This window comes from Bubalus kerabau, chromosome X (assembly GCF_029407905.1).
Source record: "Bubalus kerabau isolate K-KA32 ecotype Philippines breed swamp buffalo chromosome X, PCC_UOA_SB_1v2, whole genome shotgun sequence".
In the NCBI taxonomy this organism is placed as follows: domain Eukaryota; kingdom Metazoa; phylum Chordata; class Mammalia; order Artiodactyla; family Bovidae; genus Bubalus; species Bubalus kerabau.
The window spans coordinates 151,160,473-151,181,675 of NC_073647.1; the positions used below are offsets into that span (position 1 = coordinate 151,160,473).

The 21,203-nt window shown below is 43.2% G+C and overlaps 2 protein-coding genes across 2 annotated transcripts in view; both read left to right on the forward strand.

Annotated features, from left to right (window-relative positions):
- Positions 1 to 16,077, forward strand: part of LOC129639459 (ADP-ribosylation factor-like protein 13A) — a 293,826-nt gene extending 277,749 nt beyond the window's left edge. The window contains exon 8 of the mRNA XM_055564621.1: positions 15,927 to 16,077. Within this exon, the coding sequence (XP_055420596.1) occupies positions 15,927 to 16,077 (151 nt within the window). The remainder of the gene's footprint in view (positions 1 to 15,926) is intronic.
- Positions 1 to 21,203, forward strand: part of EGFL6 (EGF like domain multiple 6) — a 393,771-nt gene that overhangs the window by 359,876 nt on the left and 12,692 nt on the right. The window contains exon 6 of the mRNA XM_055563751.1: positions 20,716 to 21,027. Coding sequence (XP_055419726.1) covers positions 20,716 to 21,027 — 312 coding nt within the window. The remainder of the gene's footprint in view (positions 1 to 20,715; positions 21,028 to 21,203) is intronic.

Genomic DNA, 21,203 nt, shown 5'->3' on the forward strand with positions numbered 1-21,203 from the left:
CAGGGAACAGAGTAAGACTAAAAAAAGGCCAAGGCCAGATCATGGTTATGACCCCTGTCCTGGATTCAGGACCCAACAGAGATTATTTGATGACTTCTAGGCAATGAAATCGGTCCTGAATATTCATTGGAAGGACTGACAATGAAGCTGAAACTCCAATACTTTGGCCACCCGATGCAAAGAACTGACAGAGGATGAGATGGTTGGATGGCATCACCGACTCGATGGACATGAGTTTGAGTAAGCTCCGGGAGTTGGTTATGGACAGGGAAGCCTGGTGTGCTGCAGTCCATGGAGTCGCAGAGTCGACCACGACTGAGCCACTGAACTGAACTGAACTGAACTGAACTGAGGCAATGCATGGCATAATCAGAGCTATACTTCTGGAATATCCCTTTAATGTCACATCGGACATCGGTATTTTAGGAACGGTAACTGAGAAGTTGATTCTTGCACAAATATCCTGTTGAGAGGCACTTAGGAGAAATCAGTAAGGGAGTGAGGGAGCTGGGGAAGAAGATAGGCAAGGATGTGGCTTCAAGAGAAGAGAAGTTTGGCTTCATCCTGATTCCACAGGGAGCTCTGGAGTGTTAATTGCACCACAGCATTTGTCCTGCCCAGAAACCAGGGGCTAGGCTGCTAGACCCGTGTGTCAGCCAAGCCCTGGTCACAGACTGAGGTGAGGAAAGCGAAGAGAGAGAGGCATGTGACAAATCTCCTGGACATCTATGGGCAAAGTGGTTCCCAGCAGCTGGATAAATATTGGCTTGGCCAAAAAGTTCGTTTGGGTTTTTCTGTAAGCGACTGTAGAGAAACCCAAACACACTTTTTTGGCCAAACCAAAATCGAGGAAATTGGTGGTAGAAACAGGGATAGAGGGGTAGGATACTCTGAGTGATTGTTTGGGGAACAAGAAAAAATAGAGACAGCTGAGATTTTGAGTCCAGGTAGCTGGGAGATGAATGGTGACGTTAGCAAAGGTAGGGGTGTGTCAAATGGGAACATGCTGGAGTCTTTAGGAGCAGGCTTGCCTAGGGGTGGACCTTCTATGAGCCAGAGAATCAATGTGCAGAGAAGTAAGCAAGCATTTCTGGCAATTGCTGAGTGATCCTTTCATATGCTGGCTGTTTCTGGGACTCCTAGTAGATCCAGAAAATGTGAGAGTCCATGATTCCCTACCTGCCTAGTTTATCTTTCATTCATTGCTTTTTCTCTCATTCCCATTCATGTCTTTGGGCTCTCCCATTTTCCTTTCTTCCTATCCACAGCAGTTTCTCCCTGTCTCCTCCTTATGAGCCAGACTCAAGCTTTCCACCATCTTTGACTACGCTTTCTTGCCTAATCCAATCTGTTACCCATCCCATCCTTGTTTCTCCTGCCACTTCAGTCATCCAACAAATATTTATTGAGTTCCTAGTGTGTGTCAGGTGTCTGGATACAGAAGTGGATTAAACAGAAAACCAAATCCTGCCTTTGGCATGCCTCCATGACCAATACTATCGCCATCACCATCAAGCTTGTGGTTCCCATCCTCGGGACCGGAGGCAGCGTCTCCCTGCCTCCAACCTGTGCTTTGTTCCTTTTGGCTGATAACGCACAGAATGTAAAAATTTTGATCATTGAAGAGAGAAACAGGGAAATAATACAGAAGAGAAAAAAAAAAAAAAAACAGTAGAAAGGGGGATAAGGACTTTGGCCCAGTATAACTATGGAGTTTCTTCCAGCTCACAAATCATATTCCATTTGTTAAATCTTTTGTATTTACAAGAAAACTGGCTAATTGTGATGTAGAAGGCTTTTTTCTCTTTGAATGCCACTGGAGGTGTGGCAGTGCTAGGCAAAGTTATGGTCAACTTGTTCTTGTGGGGTGAAGGGGGTGAGGAGATGGGGGCCGGTGAGCAGCCGTGAAGAGATACCCCACGTCCAAGGCAAGAGAAACCCAAGTAAGACGGTAGGTGTTGCAAGAGGACATCAGAGAGCAGACACACTGAAACCATACTCACAGAAAACTAGTCAATCTAATCACACTAGGACCACAGCATTGTCTAACTCAATTAAACTAAGCCATGCCCGTGGGGCAACCCAAGACGGGCAGGTCATGGTGGAGAGGTCTGACAGAATGTGGTCCACTGGAGAAGGGAATGGCAAACCACTTCAGTATCTTGCCTTGAGAACCCCATGAACAGTATGAAAAGGCAAAATGATAGGATACTGAAAGAGAAACTCCCCAGGTCAGTAGGTGCCCAATATGCTACTGGAGATCAGTGGAGAAATAACTTCAGCAAGAATGAAGGGATGGAGCCAAAGCAAAAACAATACCCAGCTGTGGATGTGACTAGTGAAAGAAGCAAGGTCCAATGCTGTAAAAAGCAATATTGCATAGGAACCTGGAATGTCAGGTCCATGAATCAAGACAAATTGGAAGTGGTCAAACAAGAGATGGCAAGAGTGAATGACAACATTCTAGGAATCAGCGAACTCAAATGGACTGGAATGGGTGAATTTAACTCAGATGACCATTATGTCTACTACTGCGGGAAGGAATCCCCAGAAGAAATGGAGTAGCCATCATGGTCAACAAAAGAGTTCGAAATGCAGTACTGGGATGCAATCTCAAAAACGACAGAATGATCTCTGTTTTCCAAGGCAAACCATTCAATATCACAGTAATGCAAGTCTATGCCCCAACCAGTAATGCTGAAGAAGCTGAAGTTGAATGGTTCTATGAAGACCTACAAGACCTTTTAGAACTAACACCCAAAAAAATTGTCCTTTTCATTATAGGGGACTGGAATGCAAAAGTAGGAAGTCAAGAAACACCTGGAGTAACAGGCAAATTTGGCCTTGGTATATGGAATAAAGCAGGGCAAAGATGAATAGAGTTTTGCCAAGGAAATGCACTGGTCATAACAAACACCCTCTTCCAACAACACAAGAGAAGACTTTACACATGGACATCACCAGATGGTCAACACTGAAATCAGATTGATTATATTCTTTGCAGCCAAAGGTGGAAAAACTCTATACAGTCAACAAAAACAAGAACAGAAGCTGACTGTGGCTCAGATCATGAACTCCTTATTACGAAATTCAGACTTAAATTGAAGAAAGTAGGGAAAACCACTAGACTATTCAGGTATGACCTAAATCAAATCCCTTATGATTATACAGTGGAAGTGAGAAATAGATTTAAGGGACTAGATCTGATAGATAGAGTGCCTGATGAACTATGGAATGAGGTTCGTGACATTGTAGAGACAGGGATCAAGACCATCCCTGTGGAAAAGAAATGCAGAAAAGCAAAATGACTCTCTGGGGAGGCCTTACAAATAGCTGTGAAAAGAAGAGAAGTGAAAAGCAAAGGAGAAAAGGAAAGACACAAGATCTGAATGCAGAGTTCCAAAGAATATCAAGAAGAGATAAGAAAGCCTTCCTCGGTGATCAGTGTAAAGAAATAGAGGAAAACAACAGAATGGGAAAGACTAGAGATCTCTTCCAGAAAATTAGAGATACCAAAGGAACATTTCATGCAAAGATGGGCACAATAAGGGACAGAAATGGTATGGACCTAACAGAAGCAGAAGATATTAAGAGGTGGCAAGAATACACAGAAGAACTGTACAAAAAAGATCTTCACGACCAAGATAATCACGATGGTGTGATCACTCACCTAGAGCCAGACATCCTGCAATGTGAAGTCAAGTGGGCCTTAGAAAGCATCACTACGAACAAAGCTAGTGGAGGTGATGGAATTCCAGTTGAGCTATTTCAAATCCTGAAAGATGATGCTGTGAAAGTGCTGCACTCAATATGCCAGCAAATTTGGAGAACTCAGCAGTGGTCACAGGACTGGAAAAGATCAGTTTTCATTCCAATCGCAAAGAAAGGCAATGCCAAAGAATGCTCAAACTACCGCACAATTGCACTCATCTCACACGCTAGTAAAGCAATGCTCATAATTCTCCAAGCCAGGCTTCAGCAATACGTGAACTGTGAACTTCCAGATGTTCCAGCTGGTTTTAGAAAAGGCAGAGGAACCAGAGATCAAATTGCCAACATCTGCTGGATCATAGAAAAAGCAAGAGAGTTCCAGAAAAACATCTATTTCTGCTTTATTGACTATGCCAAAGCCTTTGACTATGTGGATCACAATAAACTGTGGAAAATAATGAAAGAGATGGGAATACCAGACCACCTGACCTGCCTCTTGAGGAACCTATATGCAGGTCAGGAAACAACAGTTAGAACTGGACATGGAACAACAGACTGGTTCCAAGTAGGAAAAGGAGTACGTCAAGGCTGTATATTGTCACCCTGCTTATTTAACCTATATGCAGAGTACATCATGAGAAATGCTGGACTGGAAGAAGCACAAGCTGGAATCAAGATTGCCGGGAGAAATATCAATAACCTCAGATATGCAGATGACACCACCCTTATGGCAGAAAGTGAAGAGGAACTAAAAAGACTCTTGATGAAAGTGAAAGTGGAGAGTGAAAATGTTGGCTTAAAGCTCAACATTCAGAAAAAGAAGATCATGGCATCCAGTCCCATCACTTCATAGGAAATAGATGGGGAAACAGTGGAAACAGTGTCAGACTTTATTTTTGGGGGCTCCAAAATCACTACAGATGGTGACTGCAGCCATGAAATTAAAAGACGCTTACTCCTTGGAAGGAAAGTTATGACCAACCTAGATAGCATATTCAAAAGCAGAGACATTACTTTGCCAACAAAGGTCCGTCTAGTCAAGGGTATGATTTTTCTGTGGTCATGTATGGATGTGAGAGTTGGACTGTGAGGAAGGTTGAGCACTGAAGAATTGATGCTTTTGAACTGTGGTGTTGGAGAAGACTCTTGAGAGTCCCTTGGACTGCAAGGAGATCCAGCCAGTCCATTCTGAAGGAAATCAGCCCTGGGATTTCTTTGGAAGGAATGATGCTAAAGCTGAAACTCCAGTACTTTGGCCACCTCATGCGAAGAGTTGGCTCATTGGAAAAGACTCTGATGCTGGGAGGGATTGGTGGCAGGAGGAGAAGGGGACGACAGAGGATGAGATGGCTGGATGGCATCACTGACTCGATGGACATGAGTCTGAGTGAACTCCGGGAGTTGGTGATGGACAGGGAGGCCTGGCGTGCTGCGATTCATGGGGTCGCAAAGAGTCAGACACGACTGAGCAACTGAACTGTACTGAACTGAACTGATGTAGTTCAGAAGGGAAGCACTACTCAATGTTTTCAAGGTGAAAATAAACTGGAGAGGAAGCTGATCACCCTCTGTATTGTATGTCACCGTGGATTTCTCTGCCACATAGAAGGAGGCTAAGTTTAACACATGTGCATTTCACTGGGCTGACTGTTCTTTTTAATTTGTTTATTGAAATATAGTTGACTTACAATGTTGTGTTGATTTCTGCTCCACAACAAAGTTATTCAGTTATATATATATATATATTTGTATTCCTTTTTAATAGTCTTTTCTATTATGGTTTATCACAGGATATTGAATATAGTTCCCTGTGCTCTACAGTAGGACCTTGTTCTTTATTCATCCTATATATATATTAGCTTGCATCTGCTACTCCCAAACACCCAGTCCTGCCCTTACCGCTGGCAACCACAAGTCTGTTGTTTATGTGTGTGAGTCCATTTCTGTTTTGCAGATAAGTTTATATGTCTCATATCTCAGATTCCACATGTAAGTGGTATCATAAGGTGTTTGTCTTTCTCTTCCTGACTTACTTTAATTAGTATGATAATCTCTCTAGGTCCATCCATGTTGCTGCAAATGGTCTTATTTTATTCTTTTTCAGGGCTGAGTAATACTCCATTGTATATATGTATCATGTCTTTTTCACCTTTTACCTTTCAGTGGATATTTTGGTTATTTCCATGTCTTGGCCATTGTTGATAGTGCCTGTATGTATCTTTCCAAATTAAACTTTTGTTCAGATAAATGCCCAATAGTGGGATTGCAACTCTATTTTAGCTTTTTTGAGGAACTTCCATACTGTTCTCTCTAGTGGCTGCACCAATTTACATTCCCACCCACAGTGTAGGAGGGTTCCCTTTCCTATATACTCTTTCCAGCATTTATTATTTCCAGCATTATTTTTGATGATGGCCATTCCGCCTGATGTGAGATGATATCTCATTGTAGTTTTGATTTGCCTTTCCCTGATCATTAGCCATGTTGAACATCTTCTCATATACCTATTGGCTCCTATTCTTTAATTGTCAAAATACCTTTTCTTTCGACAGCTATGTGTGAACCTGGATGCAAGTTTGGTGAGTGTGTGGGACCAAACAAATGTAGATGCTTTCCAGGATACACCAGGAAACCCTGCAGTCAAGATCAGTACTAGAGACCACGGTGGTGATACAGACCTACCCCAGGGCTTTCAGAATCAACTCAGGCAGTGCAGTGGTGTTTGGGACACAGTATAGCACTCAGGATTCTGTAGTTTGTAATTCTGATCTTCAAACGAAAGTGGTTTCAGAATGAGATTTTTCAATCAATCTCTTCTAGAAAAACATCAAAGTCCTTCTGATGCTTTTCTTAGGATGCCAGATGAAAAACATTATTTTCCCTCTGAACAATAATGTTTATTGTTTTTTTAGCTAAGGAAGCAATGCATACATTTTATTTAAGAAAATCCAACAAAACAAGAGGATATAAATTAAAAAGTGAGTGTGAACACCCACAGTCCATCCTCCACCCATAGCTAAGAGTTTGACCTCCATTTCTGCAGGTTCTTTTCTGTTATACTTACAAATATGGATATTTCTCATGGGCATTTTTGCATGTCAGCACATAGAGAGCTGTGTCATACTCTCTAAGGCTGTATCCTAATCCCTAGAGCAAATGTTTGTGTCATTTATGTAAAAATACTTTAACCACTGTTATAGAAGTTGTCCCCAATGTTTTGCCACTACAAATAGCGCTATATCAGTCATTATCCTATGCATATCCTTGCACCTTTGAGTATTTTTATAGGGTAAATATCTAAAAATGGAATTGTTGGGTTGAATGACATGCATATTTTTATTGTAATTGATATATTTTAAAAGGCAATTTATGATTTTTGTCATAGGCTGTTTATCTAAATATATTAAAGCGGCTATAATATTAAGAACAGTGGTTCTTAAGGTGGCCAGTTTGGTCCGCTAGGAAGACTTGCCAGATACAATACATATCCCTGTTACTGCTGCTAAGTCACTTCAGTAGTGTCCGACTCTGTGCGACCCCACAGACAGCAGCCCACCAGGCTCCCCCGGCCCTGGGATTCTCCAGGCAAGAACACTGGAGTGCGTTGCCATTTACTTCTCCAGTGCATGAAAGTGAAAAGTGAAAGTGAAGTCGCTCAGTCATGTCCAACTCTTAGCGACCCCATGGACTGCAGCCTACCAGGCTCCTCTGTCCATGGGATTTTCCAGGCAAGAGTACTGGAGTGGGGTGCCATTGCCTTCTCCGATACATATCCCTAGTTAGATTTAAATCTTATTTTCAAATGCAATTTCACATAAACAACAAACATTTTATAGTGTATGTATGTTGCAAATATTGTATGGGACATGTGTACACTGAACAAATATTAGTCATTTTTCCGAAATTAACCTTTACCCGGGCATCCTGTATTTTTATTTGATAAATCTGAAAGTCTTACCCCCGAGGTCATCTGGCGGTGCCTGGAGACATTCGGAGGGGTTTCTACTGGCATCTGGTGGGTAAAGCCCAGCTGAACATCTATAGTGCATAGGGCAGCCCCCCTGCTAAGGGTGATCTGGCCCCAGATGTCCACAGTGTGGAGGAGCCCAGGCACCAAGAAACCTGTGCTAATTAAGAAAGCGTCCCCAGTTCTATAACACAGTTAAGCAAAGAGCAGAAAATCCAGTTCAGCTCCCTTAGGAAAGAACCCTGCCAGGGTTCTAGAGGGGTGAATGGCATTCCAGAGAAAGCCAGGGGTCTGCCCCACTCTGTGCCCCCACCCCCAGCTCACTGCCAAGGCCACATGCTCACATAGCCTTTCTCTGTGCTGGCAGACCTGCAGGCTCAGGGAGGAGCCTCTAGCTCTCCTGTCCCCACCCCAGGACGGGGGCCAATACCGCCAAGGGGCTCCTTAGAACCGTGTCCACAAGGCTTGAGGGAAGTGCGGCAGGAGCCATGCTCTCAGAAGTAATCATTCAACCATGTCCCTTAGCAGGGCTTTTCCCACCAGAAGACCTGGTTTTCCATATGTCTTGGATTCTGTACCAAGATACCTTCTCAAGAGAGTTGGAATGGAGAAGGTGTTTTTTCATGCTGCTTTTCAAGTCCCGGCAAAGTATTCACTTTGAGGGAGTGTCCAGTGGCTCAGATGTGGGACTGTCTGGCTTTTCCCCACAGCCTCCCTGCCCCAGGGCCACCTGATCAAAGTCCATGTATATCCACTGATGGCCACAGGCCTCAACCCAACTGATGTCTTTCCCCAAAATGCTTCTTCCAAGAGATGCCTCTGACTTAGCACCAAGTGATGGAATATCCCTGGCTTTCCTGTTATGTCCAACCAGCATTATTTGATTCATGCATTTGAAGCAGTTAGGATCCATACAGGAGATGGTAGTGTACAGGGGACTGGCAGTGGACAAGGGGGTTCAAGTGTCCAGCTAATGTGATGGAAAAATCCCCATGTAAGGTTCTTTTCAGAGGTGAAAGCAGCCACTTACTTATTTTCCAGAATGGCCTTTGCCTGTTACTGTGCTGAATTTTGGTCTTACATGGAATTTGGTTCTTTTCTCCTTTCTATATCTGCCTTGGGAGAGTTATGACATGTGGCACCCACATCACCACGTGCCAAAAGACAAAATCTATGATGGCTTTACAAGTTTTTTTCCTTATGTATCATTTTTTATTTTAATAAAATCTACTTCATTTTTAATGTTTCATGTTTTAAACCCTGAAAAGCTCAGAGAAGAAAGCCCCTCTCAATCTTCCCAGGAGGTAACCATTATAAACAGGTAGAGCCCGGTCTCCCAAGGTTTTTTTTTTTTTCCTGCCTGTGCCACATTGCTTGCAGGATCTTAGTTGCCCAACCAGGGATAGAATGCAGACCCCAGCTGTGAAAATGCTGAGTTTTAACCACTGGAATGCCAGGGAATTTCCCTAGGCAATTTTTCCTATGCTTATTTTAAAAATGTGGTATCTATATACATATTTTTGTAACCTTTTTGTGTATCAGCGTCCTCTGAGCACCTTGATATGGGATTAAATACTGTCCTGTGACCTGACCACCAGTAATAGCTGCCTAGCAGGGCTCCCTCAGGAAAGGTGTGAGACAAGGCCATTTGGCCATCATGAGGCCGCTCAAAATAATCATTGAAAGGAGACTGTGCTGTTGGCATCTGTCACAGACTACCTGGAAGAGCTTTAAAGGCAGCAGTATCTAGATTATGTTTTAACTTTTTATTCCAGTAGGAAACACAAAATTGTACACCTGTCAACAATGTACAACTGCATGAATGCTCAAGAACACCCATATAGCTGGCATTCAGATCAAGAAATGGAAACTTAGCCTCCCTGAAAACCCCTCATGCTCCCCTCCATCACTTGCCCCCAGCCCCCAACAAGGGACTGTACCTTGTCTCTCACACCACAGAGTCACTGTGCCTGGATTATTTTGTTTCTTTCATTCATGCCTGGTTTTCAGTGTGCGCATTTGTGTCCAGCTTCTCCCAGTCAGCATCATGTTTGTGAGTTTCATCCACAGTTGTTTGTACTTGTGGTTTGCTCAGCCTCACTGCTGTACAGTGTTCTATTGCGTGAGTGTACAAGTCATTTATCCATCCTTTTCAGAGGAGAGATTTGGATTCTTCCTGGTTTGAGGCAATTCAGAATAGTGCTACTGTGATCATTTTAGCATGAGATTTTTTGGTGGTTTAGTTGCTCAGTCGTGTCCAACTCTTTGTGATAGCCCGCCAGGCTCCCCTGTCCATGGGATTCTCCAGGCAAGAATACTGGAGTGGGCTGCCATTCCTTCTCCAGTAGATCTTCCTGACCCAGGGATCGAACCCGGGTCTCCCGCTGCATTGCAGGCGGATTCTTTACTGACTGAGCCACCAGGGAAGTCTGGTGGGCATGTACTCATGTTTCTGTTGGACATTTGCCCAGGAGTGGAATGGCTGGCTCACGAGTGTCTGTATCTAGCTGCCACACAGTTTTCCAGAGTGGCTGTGCCTATATTTGCATTCCCATCAGCAGTGTAAGATGATTCAGTTTGGTCCACATTCTCACCAACGCTTTAATGATGGTCGGAGAAGAGGCGAGTCACCACCCTTTGTACCTACCTCCACAGCTGGCATCCAGAGAGGCCAACCCCATTCCACATCTGGGTGTTTCCTCCTTCAGTTCACCTTTCTCCATTTCCTGACTGCCCCCTGCAGATGTGAAGGAGTGTGGATTCAAACCCCGGCCGTGCCAACACAGATGTGTGAATACACACGGTAGCTACAAGTGCTTTTGCCTCAGCGGCCACATGCTTCTGCCAAATGCCTCATGTTCCAGTAAGTTTCAGCAGCTGACCTGCTCTCAGTCAATCCAGAGGCTTGACTTTTGGCATTTAATGCTTGGGACAAAGTTAAATTAAGTTATTGGAGGGGAAACACCCACCCCAAAGACTCTCACATCACCCTAGACTAAAACATCTCTGCGCACTTATTTTTTCAATTTATTTATTTTTTAATTGAAGGATAATTGCTTTACAGAATTGTATTGATTTCTGCCAAACATCAACATGAATCAGATATATATATATATATATATATATATATATATATATATATATTCCCTTCCTCTAGGACTTATTTTTAATTGTAGTAAAATACGTATATTGTGCAATTCACCATTTTGACCATTTTAAGTGTACTTCAGGCATTTTATACATTCACAGTGTTGTGCAAACCATCACCACTCTCCAGAATATCTCCATCACTCCAAAAGGAAACCCTGTCCCCATTAGCAGTCACTTTCAACTCATCTTCTCCTCCACCTCAGGCCTGCATGCTGTGTCTCTGGATTTGCCTGTTCTGGCCTCGTCGTTTTTAAATAAAAAGACTAACCGAGGGGAAAGATACATTGAGTCTCTCTATATATGCACAGATGAATTAGAATTCTTCATGAAAAAATAAGCATACTGAAAATATAAGCATATTGTTTCAGGAAGGTGATAAATCTAAGTTCCATCTCAGGACATCAGTTCTTCCCACCAGCTATCTTTCTCACGCCCCTTGCCCCATGCTCAAAGATTAGTGTCTCTTGTTGGAAGTCCATTCCAGTTCACATTCCTGGAAAGAAAAGCCCTTCTCTAATAAAAAGAACCCATGTCCTGTGGGGCCTAAATGTCTATATCCGTTCATTTATTGAGAAGGAAGGTTTTTCAGGTTTTATGTCACAGCTGAAAAGCAAATCCATCTGCCCTGCCACCCCCAACAAGCCTGCAGCTTGTGCCTTCTGCCAGCTTCCCATGGTTGCAGGGTCCTCTGACTCCCCAGCCTATCCTGGGCTCTCCCAGCCTATCCTGGGCTCTCCCTCCATTGGTTGTAAAATCCGGGCTCCTGCACTTCCCCCACCCCTGCCTCACCCTTGAGCTGCTGGCTCCACTTGGCAAAATGCCCCAACACCACTAGAGTCTCCATTAGCAAGCATGTTTAAGAGATAAAGCAGGCATTCAGAGAGTCTTTTTTTTTTAATTTTTTTGAGTTTTTTTAAAAAAAAATATTTATTATACATTAAACAGAGACCCCCAAGAAACAAATACTTAGCTTAATGAATCCTTATAAAGCCAGCATCCATGTAACCACTACCAAATAGAACTTTGCCAGAACTACCCCCGTCACCCCCCAGCCCCTTGGGAACAACTGTCCAGGGTTTTCTAGTCATCACGTAACATTTTTAAAAAGATATATGCTAATGGATGTTTCTGAAACATTCCACGAAAGCCTTTTTAGTGCCAAAAAAGATAATGTTTCTCCAAATGGAAGAATAAAATGAGGTAAATTTTGAAGATTAATTTTGAAAGTAGACAACTAAAGAGAACAGGAATAAACTAGAAATATAACCATTGGTCAGTGTTTGCTACATTACCGTGGCCTGGGTGTCTGTCCTGGTACCCTCTTTGTCTATTACTATACATATGAGGGTTGCCTCTGCTTCCCTGTTTATAGCTTCCAGTGGCCAGGTGGCCCTGAATGTCTCTCATGGATGCTGATTTTATTTACCCAGCCCTTTGCAGTCTCTTTCGTCCAGCTGGTTGACTGGCATGTTATACATGCGGGTGTATAAAGAGAGGACATTCACTGTGCTCCCCTGTTATAGGCACTTTTGATCCATATATACTGGAACCCTACTCGGGATATGTGTTTTCGTGAAACACAGCCTATTTAGCAATGCGTGACAGAAAAATCGAACTAAATTATCTTTACTTTTAAAAGCTGGAGGCAAGCAGTTCCAGAACAGGTCAGCAAGGACTCAGCCTCTGCCATCTTCAGGGTATTGATTTCATCCTCATGCTTGTGGCCTTGTGGTCACAATATGGCTGCCCTAGCTCCAGATATCACACACACATCAAAGGTAGGCAAGACAAAGGGAAAAGGAGCGATGCCGGGAAACAAACGCCTCTTTTGTGTCCATCGTTTTGTCATGCAGCAGCATCTTTTCCAGAAACTCCAGCAGGCTTATCTTAATATCTCTTTGGCTATAACCGAATCATATGGCCACTCCCTTGTTGCTGCATGGGAAGCTAGGAAAAAGATGTGTAACTGGCTTTTCAGCCTCAGTAATGGGAATGGCTTTTGGGTAGCTGATCAGCCTTATCTGCTGCGTGTTTTAATACACGCACCTAAAAGACAAGGTTTAATGATTTGAGTGACTCTCAAGGAGGCTAGATATGAATGGAGAGATGGGTAGAATTGGCATTTTTTTTACCCTATTTATTCAAATGAATCATCTCTATCAGAGGGTGCATTTCAGCCAGTAGTAGAGATCAGTCAGGTGACGTAAAGGATCTTGTATAGGAAGAGAGAGAGATGCTGTCTTTGGTGACTGAGGGGCGCATGCTCTGCCTAAAGACAGTCAGGTGCAATGCATTGGCCAACAGAATCAACCATGGGGCCAACAAGACACCACCCCTGCACAGATTCCATTTGGATCTCCATCTGGGACTCAGATGATGAAGCTTATCCTCTGATGCCATCCCACGTGTTACATTTCATGTCTCAGGGGTCAGTGAGCATTTCTTTATCATCTCCTGGGGAAAAGGCTAACCTGTGCCTCTTTTCACAGACTCTCGGACGTGTGCCATGACCAACTGCCAGTACGGCTGTAAAGACACGGAAGAGGGGCCACGCTGTCTGTGTCCATCTCCGTGCCTCCGCTTGGCCCCCAGTGGAAGAGTTTGGCCGACGACAATGTTATGCAATCAAGCCCAAACAACTTAGAGATGTCAGGAGTGTTGATAAGCAGGAGAGGAGGTTTCTGTGGGGGAGGTGAGCTGCAGACACCCTCCCACCATACCGAGCAGCAAGCAAAGCCAGGGATTTGGGCCAAGGCATCAGGCATCCTCAGCGCTTCTCAGTTCCCTGGCCACATAGGGTTCGCTGGCTGGGTGGAGTGGTTGGCCCTGGAGTTACTCAAGTTCAGGGGATAGTCTTTCAGCAAGTGCTGTTACCACAAGATGATTCTTGCGACTGTTCACATTTTCAGATATAAATGAATGTGCTGCAAATACCCACACGTGCAGCCTCCATGCCAATTGCCTCAATACCCAAGGATCCTTCAAGTGCAAGTGCAAGCAGGGGTATAAAGGCAGCGGACTGCAGCGCGCCCGTAAGTGCTCTTGGTCACCGAATCTTGGCTCTTCCCTGTAAAGCATTTGCTCCTTGTCTCCTTCCTCCCTTCCTTCTCCCTGCTCCTTCCCCTCTGGTGTGTTGGGAGCAGAAGGGGAGCAGGATGCCTGCATACAGTGTTTGGAAACTTAACTCCGCCTCTGACTGGTCTTCTCAGCTAATCAGACCACACCTCCTGTTCTCACAGAAGTTGTAGGCACTACACTTAAAGCACCGCAGGGATTCTGAAGGGTCTTCTGCTCAGGACATGTTTTCAAATACTGAAAATAAAATTTGAGGACGATGACACTGAGCAAATGTATCAGTCAGGAGAGGCTCGAATATGGGGCAATAACAAACAGTCCTGAAGAGTCAGTGGCTTAGAACCGGAGAAGGTTTTGAACCATGTGAGTCAGGACTTTTTTCAGAACGTATAACTGAAAAAAATGTACAATGAAGCGAACCTCCCTTTGTAATCCTCCTCAAGCCTCTATTCACTTTTTTTTTTTTTTAAGTAGAGTCAAGTCTCATGGTTTCTGCTGATGAATTCTTTAATGCTCAGCTGGTAAACTCTGAAACACTCAATGAAAACATCACTGCTGTCAAAAGCTGCAACAATAATCACAGTTTCTTTTGCCACTTGTGCTATACCCAGAGAGAGTTGTCAGGGCATTTCTTTCTAGGAATGCAGGCTGACAGAGGTCCCACTGTCTTATGGTATCACGGTGTCAATCCAAGGCTGAGGATTCATCACAGCAGTTAAAGAAGTGTGGACGATCATGATTAAGCTTGGAAGCAGGGGAGAAAATATATCTAATCCTGTCATGCATCCTGAAAGAGAAGAAAACTAGAAATCATGGTGAGCACCTGGAATATCTTCCAAGACCAGCCAGCAAAGATTACAGGTCAGTCACGTGCCTGACCAACCGTGTCCCACTCTGTTTAGTCACCTGGGCTTATCCTTTGATCATGTCCCTTTTAGCATTGGCTCATTGTGTGCCAAGACTTGTTGGACACCCTGACTCTACTCTCTCATAGATGCCTTAGGAGCATAGCCACATATTCCAATAAATATGGCTGTAAGTCGTCCCTGGGCCTGTATCCTATCCTGTACCCCCACCTGGCTGATACTCCTGATGACAACAGAGCTGAACTCAGTGATGGCAAAAATAAACAGCCCACACACCATGATGGACTCTGAGCACCACACTCATAAAAGATTCATCATACCCCAGCGGCACTGGATGAGATGACGTACACAAGAGTATAAGCAAAGAAGATGAGTGTGGAAATCACATTCTGTGAAGAACTGCCAAAAGAACGGGGCAGCGTTTAACCTGGAAGGGGAAAAAAAAAAAAGGGTGTGGAAAAGCAGACATAGTACCTGTAAATATTTTGAGGAATGTAAAGTAAAAAAGCCAACTCACTGGAAAAGACCCTGATGCTGGGAAAGATTAAAGGCAGGAGGAGAAGGGGACGACAGAGAATGCGGTGGATAGATGACATCCCCGACTCAATGGACATGAGTTTGAGCAAACTCCAGGAGTTGGTGATGGAAGCGAGGCCCGGTATGCTGCAGTCCATGGGGTCACAAAGAGTCGGACATGACTGAGAGACTGAACAACAACAAAAGTAAAAGTGCTTTCCCATAGCCAAAGTAGGCCAAGAGCGGGACTGCATTCTCTCTGACAAATTTCCCCATCAGGGATCTCAGAGTGAAGAGAACCTGTGGAGTGGGGACCATGGCCTCCAGGAGGGCCCCCGTTTTGGTTAGAGATGGGATTCAGCGACTCCTCGGTCTCCAGTAGCTTGTTGCTGTGGTTTCTGTCCCTCTGTGTAGACGTGCCCATGGTGTCCTTCTGGAACTTTATTCAAAGAAAGGCTGAGAGACTGGCTTCCTGTGCAGGGATGTGCATGGGTAGGTGGGATGGCAGGAAAGATGCCATAATTTTGAAAGACCTGCAGAGAAGGGACGGAATCAGTAAACCTTCCACACACGATCAGTGGTCAAGGGCTCCCTCACGCCACCAACTTTGCACATGTCAATTCTGGCCTCGCCGGTCTCAGGTCGTCTGGTCGACAGCCCAGCTTAGGGCTAGGAAGGCCTGAATTTGAATCCAAGCTGTACCCCATACTGCCTTTGGTCTTTGGCCAGGTGCTTCACCTCTCTAAACTCAGTGTCTTTCTATCTGAAATGGGCCCCGTGGTGGCCCTTTAGCGAGTCCTCAGAAGGGGCCAGGCCACCATCCCTCAGAGACCCCTGACTCCAGTGAGGTGGGGGACAGTTCTGTGCATGTCCCAAGCCCCAGTGCAGTGGACTCTGCCTGCATCGTGGCCTTGTGCCTTCCTCCCAGAGCTAAAGCCCCAAGTTCTCACCCCCAGGGATAGTCAGTCCTCAAGCCGTGGGGGCCAAGGATCTACACCTCAATCCCCCAGCCTCCCCTGTGCAGCAGGACAGCTCTGAGGTGGGTTCTGTGCTGGCTCCCAGATGTCCCTTGACACCCACAGTGATTACCTGTCCATCGAGGCAACGTTTTTGACTCTCCTCCCTTCCTGTCTCACTGTCCCTCTTACCCCTCTTCCGCCTCCTGGAATCACCTGTTAAGTAAACCACCTGCACCCAAATCCTTATCTTGGGTTATGTTTGGGGGCCCCCACATTCCTCCCAATACTTCTCTCATAGGTTCATTGAGACTTGAATGAGGTAGTATAGACAGAGAGCTTAGTTCGGCCGGGCACATAGTAGATGCTCAATAAAGTTAGCTCTGGCTCAGACTGTTATTAGCACAGTTTCAATCATATTCATTAAGGTCTAGCTCCTCCTGACTCTGAAATCCTGTAAAAGTAAATGCAGAAAAATGCTGTGCATAGAGAAAAAAGGTTCACTGGAAAAACACTTGTGTCAGTAAGGGAGCAACTCAACTCACCTCCACGTACTCATCCCTGTCCCCAGACCAAAGAATCACAGAGATTAGGAAGAACTGGCCAAAACAGACCTGGAGTGCTCTTCCTTCTTAATCGCTGGCCCCTCTTGAAACCACAGTGTGTCACCAACGTCCAAATGAAGGCACTGTTTGTAAGCGAGCAAGTGGGTAGCTGTTTGCAACCCATGTTTTTGTTATTGTAGCCCAGTGTTTAGAGATTGTAAATCCCCCATCAACCCAAACAGTCTTTAAATTTTACTGAAGTATAGTTTGTGTACAATGTTGTGTTCGTTGCAGATGTACACCAAAGTGACTCAGGTATATATGTGTCTATATATATATATATATATATATATAGTAGTGAGTATATGTTAATCCCAGCCTCCTAATTTGTCCACCCCTCCACCTTTCCCCTTTGATAACCATAGATTTGTTTTTGAAATATGTGAGTCTGTTTCTATTTTGTAAATAAGGTCATTTGTATCACTTTTAAAAATTAGATTCCATGTATAAGTACTATCATATGAAATTTGTCTTCCCCTACCTGACTGACTTCACTTAGTATGATCATCTCTCGGTCCATCCATGTTGCTGCAAATGGCATTGCTGTGTTCTTTTTTGTGGCTGAGTAGTTTTCCATTGTATATATGTGCCACCTCTTCTTTATGCATCCCTCTGTTGATGGGCATTTAGGTTGTTTTCATGTCTTGGCTGTTGTAAATAGTGCTATGAGCTTAGCAGTACATGTATATTTTTGAATTACAGTTTTCTCTGGATATATGCCCAGGAGTGGGATTGCAGGATCATATGGTAGTTCTGTTTTTAGTTCTTAAAGTACTCTCCATACTGTTCTCCACAGTGGCTGTATCAATTTACATTGCCACCAACAGTATAGGAGGCTTCCCTTCCCTCCACATGCTCTCCAGCATTTACTGTTTGTGGACTTTTTGATGATGGACATTCTGACTGATATGAGGTGATACCTCGTTGTAGTTTTGATTGCATTTCTCTGATAATTAGTGATGTTGAGCATCTTCTCATGTGGTTTTTGGCCATCTGCATGTCTTCTTTGAAGAAATGTCCATTTTTCTGGTTGGCTTGTTTTTTCTTTTTTTTTTTGGCATAGAGTTGCATGAGCTGTTTGTTAATGAGCTGTTTGTTATTTTGGTCAACCTAAACATTTCTTATGCTAAGAAAACTTTTTTTTTCTTTGGTCATCCAACTCTAAGCTTATTTAGGGGAGCAGTTTAAAACAAATTTTTCTTGATTCTTCAAAACCTCAAACTTATCACAATGTTCTGTTTGATATCTGAAAAATCATTAATTTTGTTGCTGTCCATTCTGCAGCAGAATCATTTCTCTAGTCTTTTGCCAAAATGTTTATTTACAAAAGAAAACTATCTTCAGGTCACTCACTATGTTATTTGCCCAGTCCTTTCCATTCTGTTTTGATTGATTCTCTGTAAAATAAACAGCCATGTCTCTTTTGAAAATTGATCTTAACGTCTTAATACACATTGCTTAAAGGATGACCAAAATCCACCCTTATATGCAAAGAAAAGTCATAGAAAAATGAGAGAATCACATCTAATTAGTGTTCAGCATTATAAAATGCTGTGTTGTAAAATACATTTGTATCTGTGTGAACTGCTTGTATATAATAATAAAGTAGCTTTTATTATGAGTGTATTATTTTTGAAAAAGTCCAGACCCTAGATGGCAGTACAAAAGAGGAGTTAGTCAATTATCCTTATGCACCATCTGTATCCAAAGAATAATGCAACCTAAATGTGGATGTGTGTATTCTTTTACTGTTCTTATACGTGTGTGTATGTATTAGTCTCTCAGTCATATCTGACTCTTTGCAACCCCATGGACAGTAGCCCACCAGGCTCCTGTGTCCATGGAATTCTCTAGACAAGAATACTGGAGTGGGTAGCCATTCTCTTCTCTAGGGGATCTTCCCAACCCAGGGATCAAACCTGGGTCTCCTGCATTGCAGGCAGATTCTTTACCATCTGAGCCACCAGGGAATATGTGGGTATTAATAATGCACCATTAGATAATTTGGTCTGAGTTTGACAGCAGCTATACGTCATTCTAAGGAAATCAAAACTCTAATACTACCCAACTTGGTTAGTAACAGTCAATTTAAGAAAGGACACTGTGTCATTTAGTTACCAAGAGCATGGCTTCTGGAATCAAATTGCCTTGGCTTGATTCCTGGCTCCCTAGCCTACTGCCTATGGTCTGAGAGCAAACTAGCCTATCAGGATCTCAGTTTCTCTCTTCAAAATAGTGTGTGCGTGCATGCTAAGTTGCTTCAGTCATATCCGACTCTTTGTGACAATATGGACTATAGCCTGCCAGGCTCTTCTGTCCATGGGATTCTCCAAGCAACTGGAGTGGGTTGTCATGCTCTTCTCCAGGGGATCTTCCCAGCCCAGGGATTGAACCTGTGTCTCTTATGTCTCCTGGGAAGCCCATAATAGTGTCTGACCCTTAATACTGTTTTGGCTATTACATGAAATAATCCATACATAATAAATAAGCATCCATGTGTAGGGCTTAACTCCAGCCCAGAATGTATTAAATGCTCTACAACCATGCACTCATAGGAGGAGTAATAGTGACAATGGCTTCTTTACCAAAATTCAATGGTGGTTCCCATTGGAAAGCAGCTTCTTTAGTCATTGAACATATGCTTTAATCATTAGAAGTTCACATTTTACAGAGCATATTCAAGAATATAGATGTGAGTACAATGAGGCCATTCCAATACTTTTTCCTTCAGTAATAACATAAGCAGAAGAGGTATGATCTGGAAAAGAATTTAACTTAGTAGAAGATTTTCGACATTCTGGTGATGAATTCTAAAAATAATAGTAGACACAGGCCCAATATATGTTGGCCATTGATCTTAGTAGTTGACATGTATTCACCCATTTTAACCTTATAAATGCCCTCTTTTTATCCTAGCATTTTTTAAAAGTCAACTTGTCATTTATTTGTTTATTTGGCTGTGTCGGATCTTAGTTGCAGCATACAGAATCTTTCATTGCAGAACACGGATTCTCTAGTTGTGGCATGTGGGCTTAGTTGCTCCATAGCATGTGGGAATCTTAGTTCCCCGACCAGGGATTTGTGCTGTATAGTAGGGTCCTTATTGATTATTTTATATATAGTAGTAGTGTGTATCTGTTAATCCCAAACTCCTATTTTATCTCTCACTCCCTTTTCCCTTTAGTAATCATAAATTTGCTTTCTGTGTCTGTCAGTCTATTACAAAGATGCATTTTAAAAAAGAATTTAATTTAGTGGTGAGAAATATGAAATGAATGTAAAACTAAATATAGATGCCTCTCTATAAATAACCAATAAGGAAAATCATTTAGCTTTTGATACTAGTTGGTTGAGGTGAAGAAATTCAAAGATATGTATACACTGAATCAAAAGTCAAAAATTTGTAGGTCACAAATTGCTCCTTATTGGCAATGTACGTATGGTTCAACATAGTGCTAGCTATAATTTTTTAACATCACATTTAAACAAATTACAGGGGTCCCCGGGCAACAGCAGCTTTGACAAATACCAATGTGAAAACGGAAATATTAGAGGATTCTGGAGAATTCATCACGTCGTGATCTGTAACCCAGCTTGGTAGGAGCAGGTATTTCATCATCATAGTTTAAGAAGCAAAACGAAGGTTTGTCTTTGAACGATTAAGGTAGTTAAGATTCCGCTGTAACCATTGGAACCACTTAAAACAGATGCAAATGCAGTTCTTTCTAAAATATCAGATGATTGAGCCTCATATGTGTTGATTCTGGAAGCATTCATTGACTGCACTTTGACATTTTTTAAATGCTCCATTTTTGTGAGAGATCTGATTATTGGTCAATGTGGAACTTCTCTTTTACTGTTGGTTTTAGTTATCCCCGAGAATTCTGTGAAAGAACTCCTTAGAGCACCTCGTACCATCAAGGACAGAATTAAGAAATTGCTTGCTCATAAGAATAGCATGAGACAGAAGGTAAAAATGAAAAACATCGCAGAACCCAGAGGGACACCCACCGCAAAGGTTGACTGGGAGCCCTTCAGCTCTGAAGAGAGCATTTCCAGAGATGGGAACCCTCACGGAGAAAAGAAGAGGAATGAAAACAGAAAGAAAGAGAGGCTGGAGGATGAGAAAAGAGATGAGAACCATGTGGAGCAAGAACAAAGCCTTCGTGGAGATGTGTTTTGTGAGTATCAAGTATGACTTTTGTTAATTTATGCATCTTATGAAAAGTGAATTGTAGTTTTCCCTGGCAAATGACAGGAAAGAGGAAGATGCCGTAACTAAGATGGTGAAGTGAAGTGTGACAGTTAGTCGCTCAGTCGTGTGCAGCTCTTTACCACCCCATGGACTGCAGTCCGC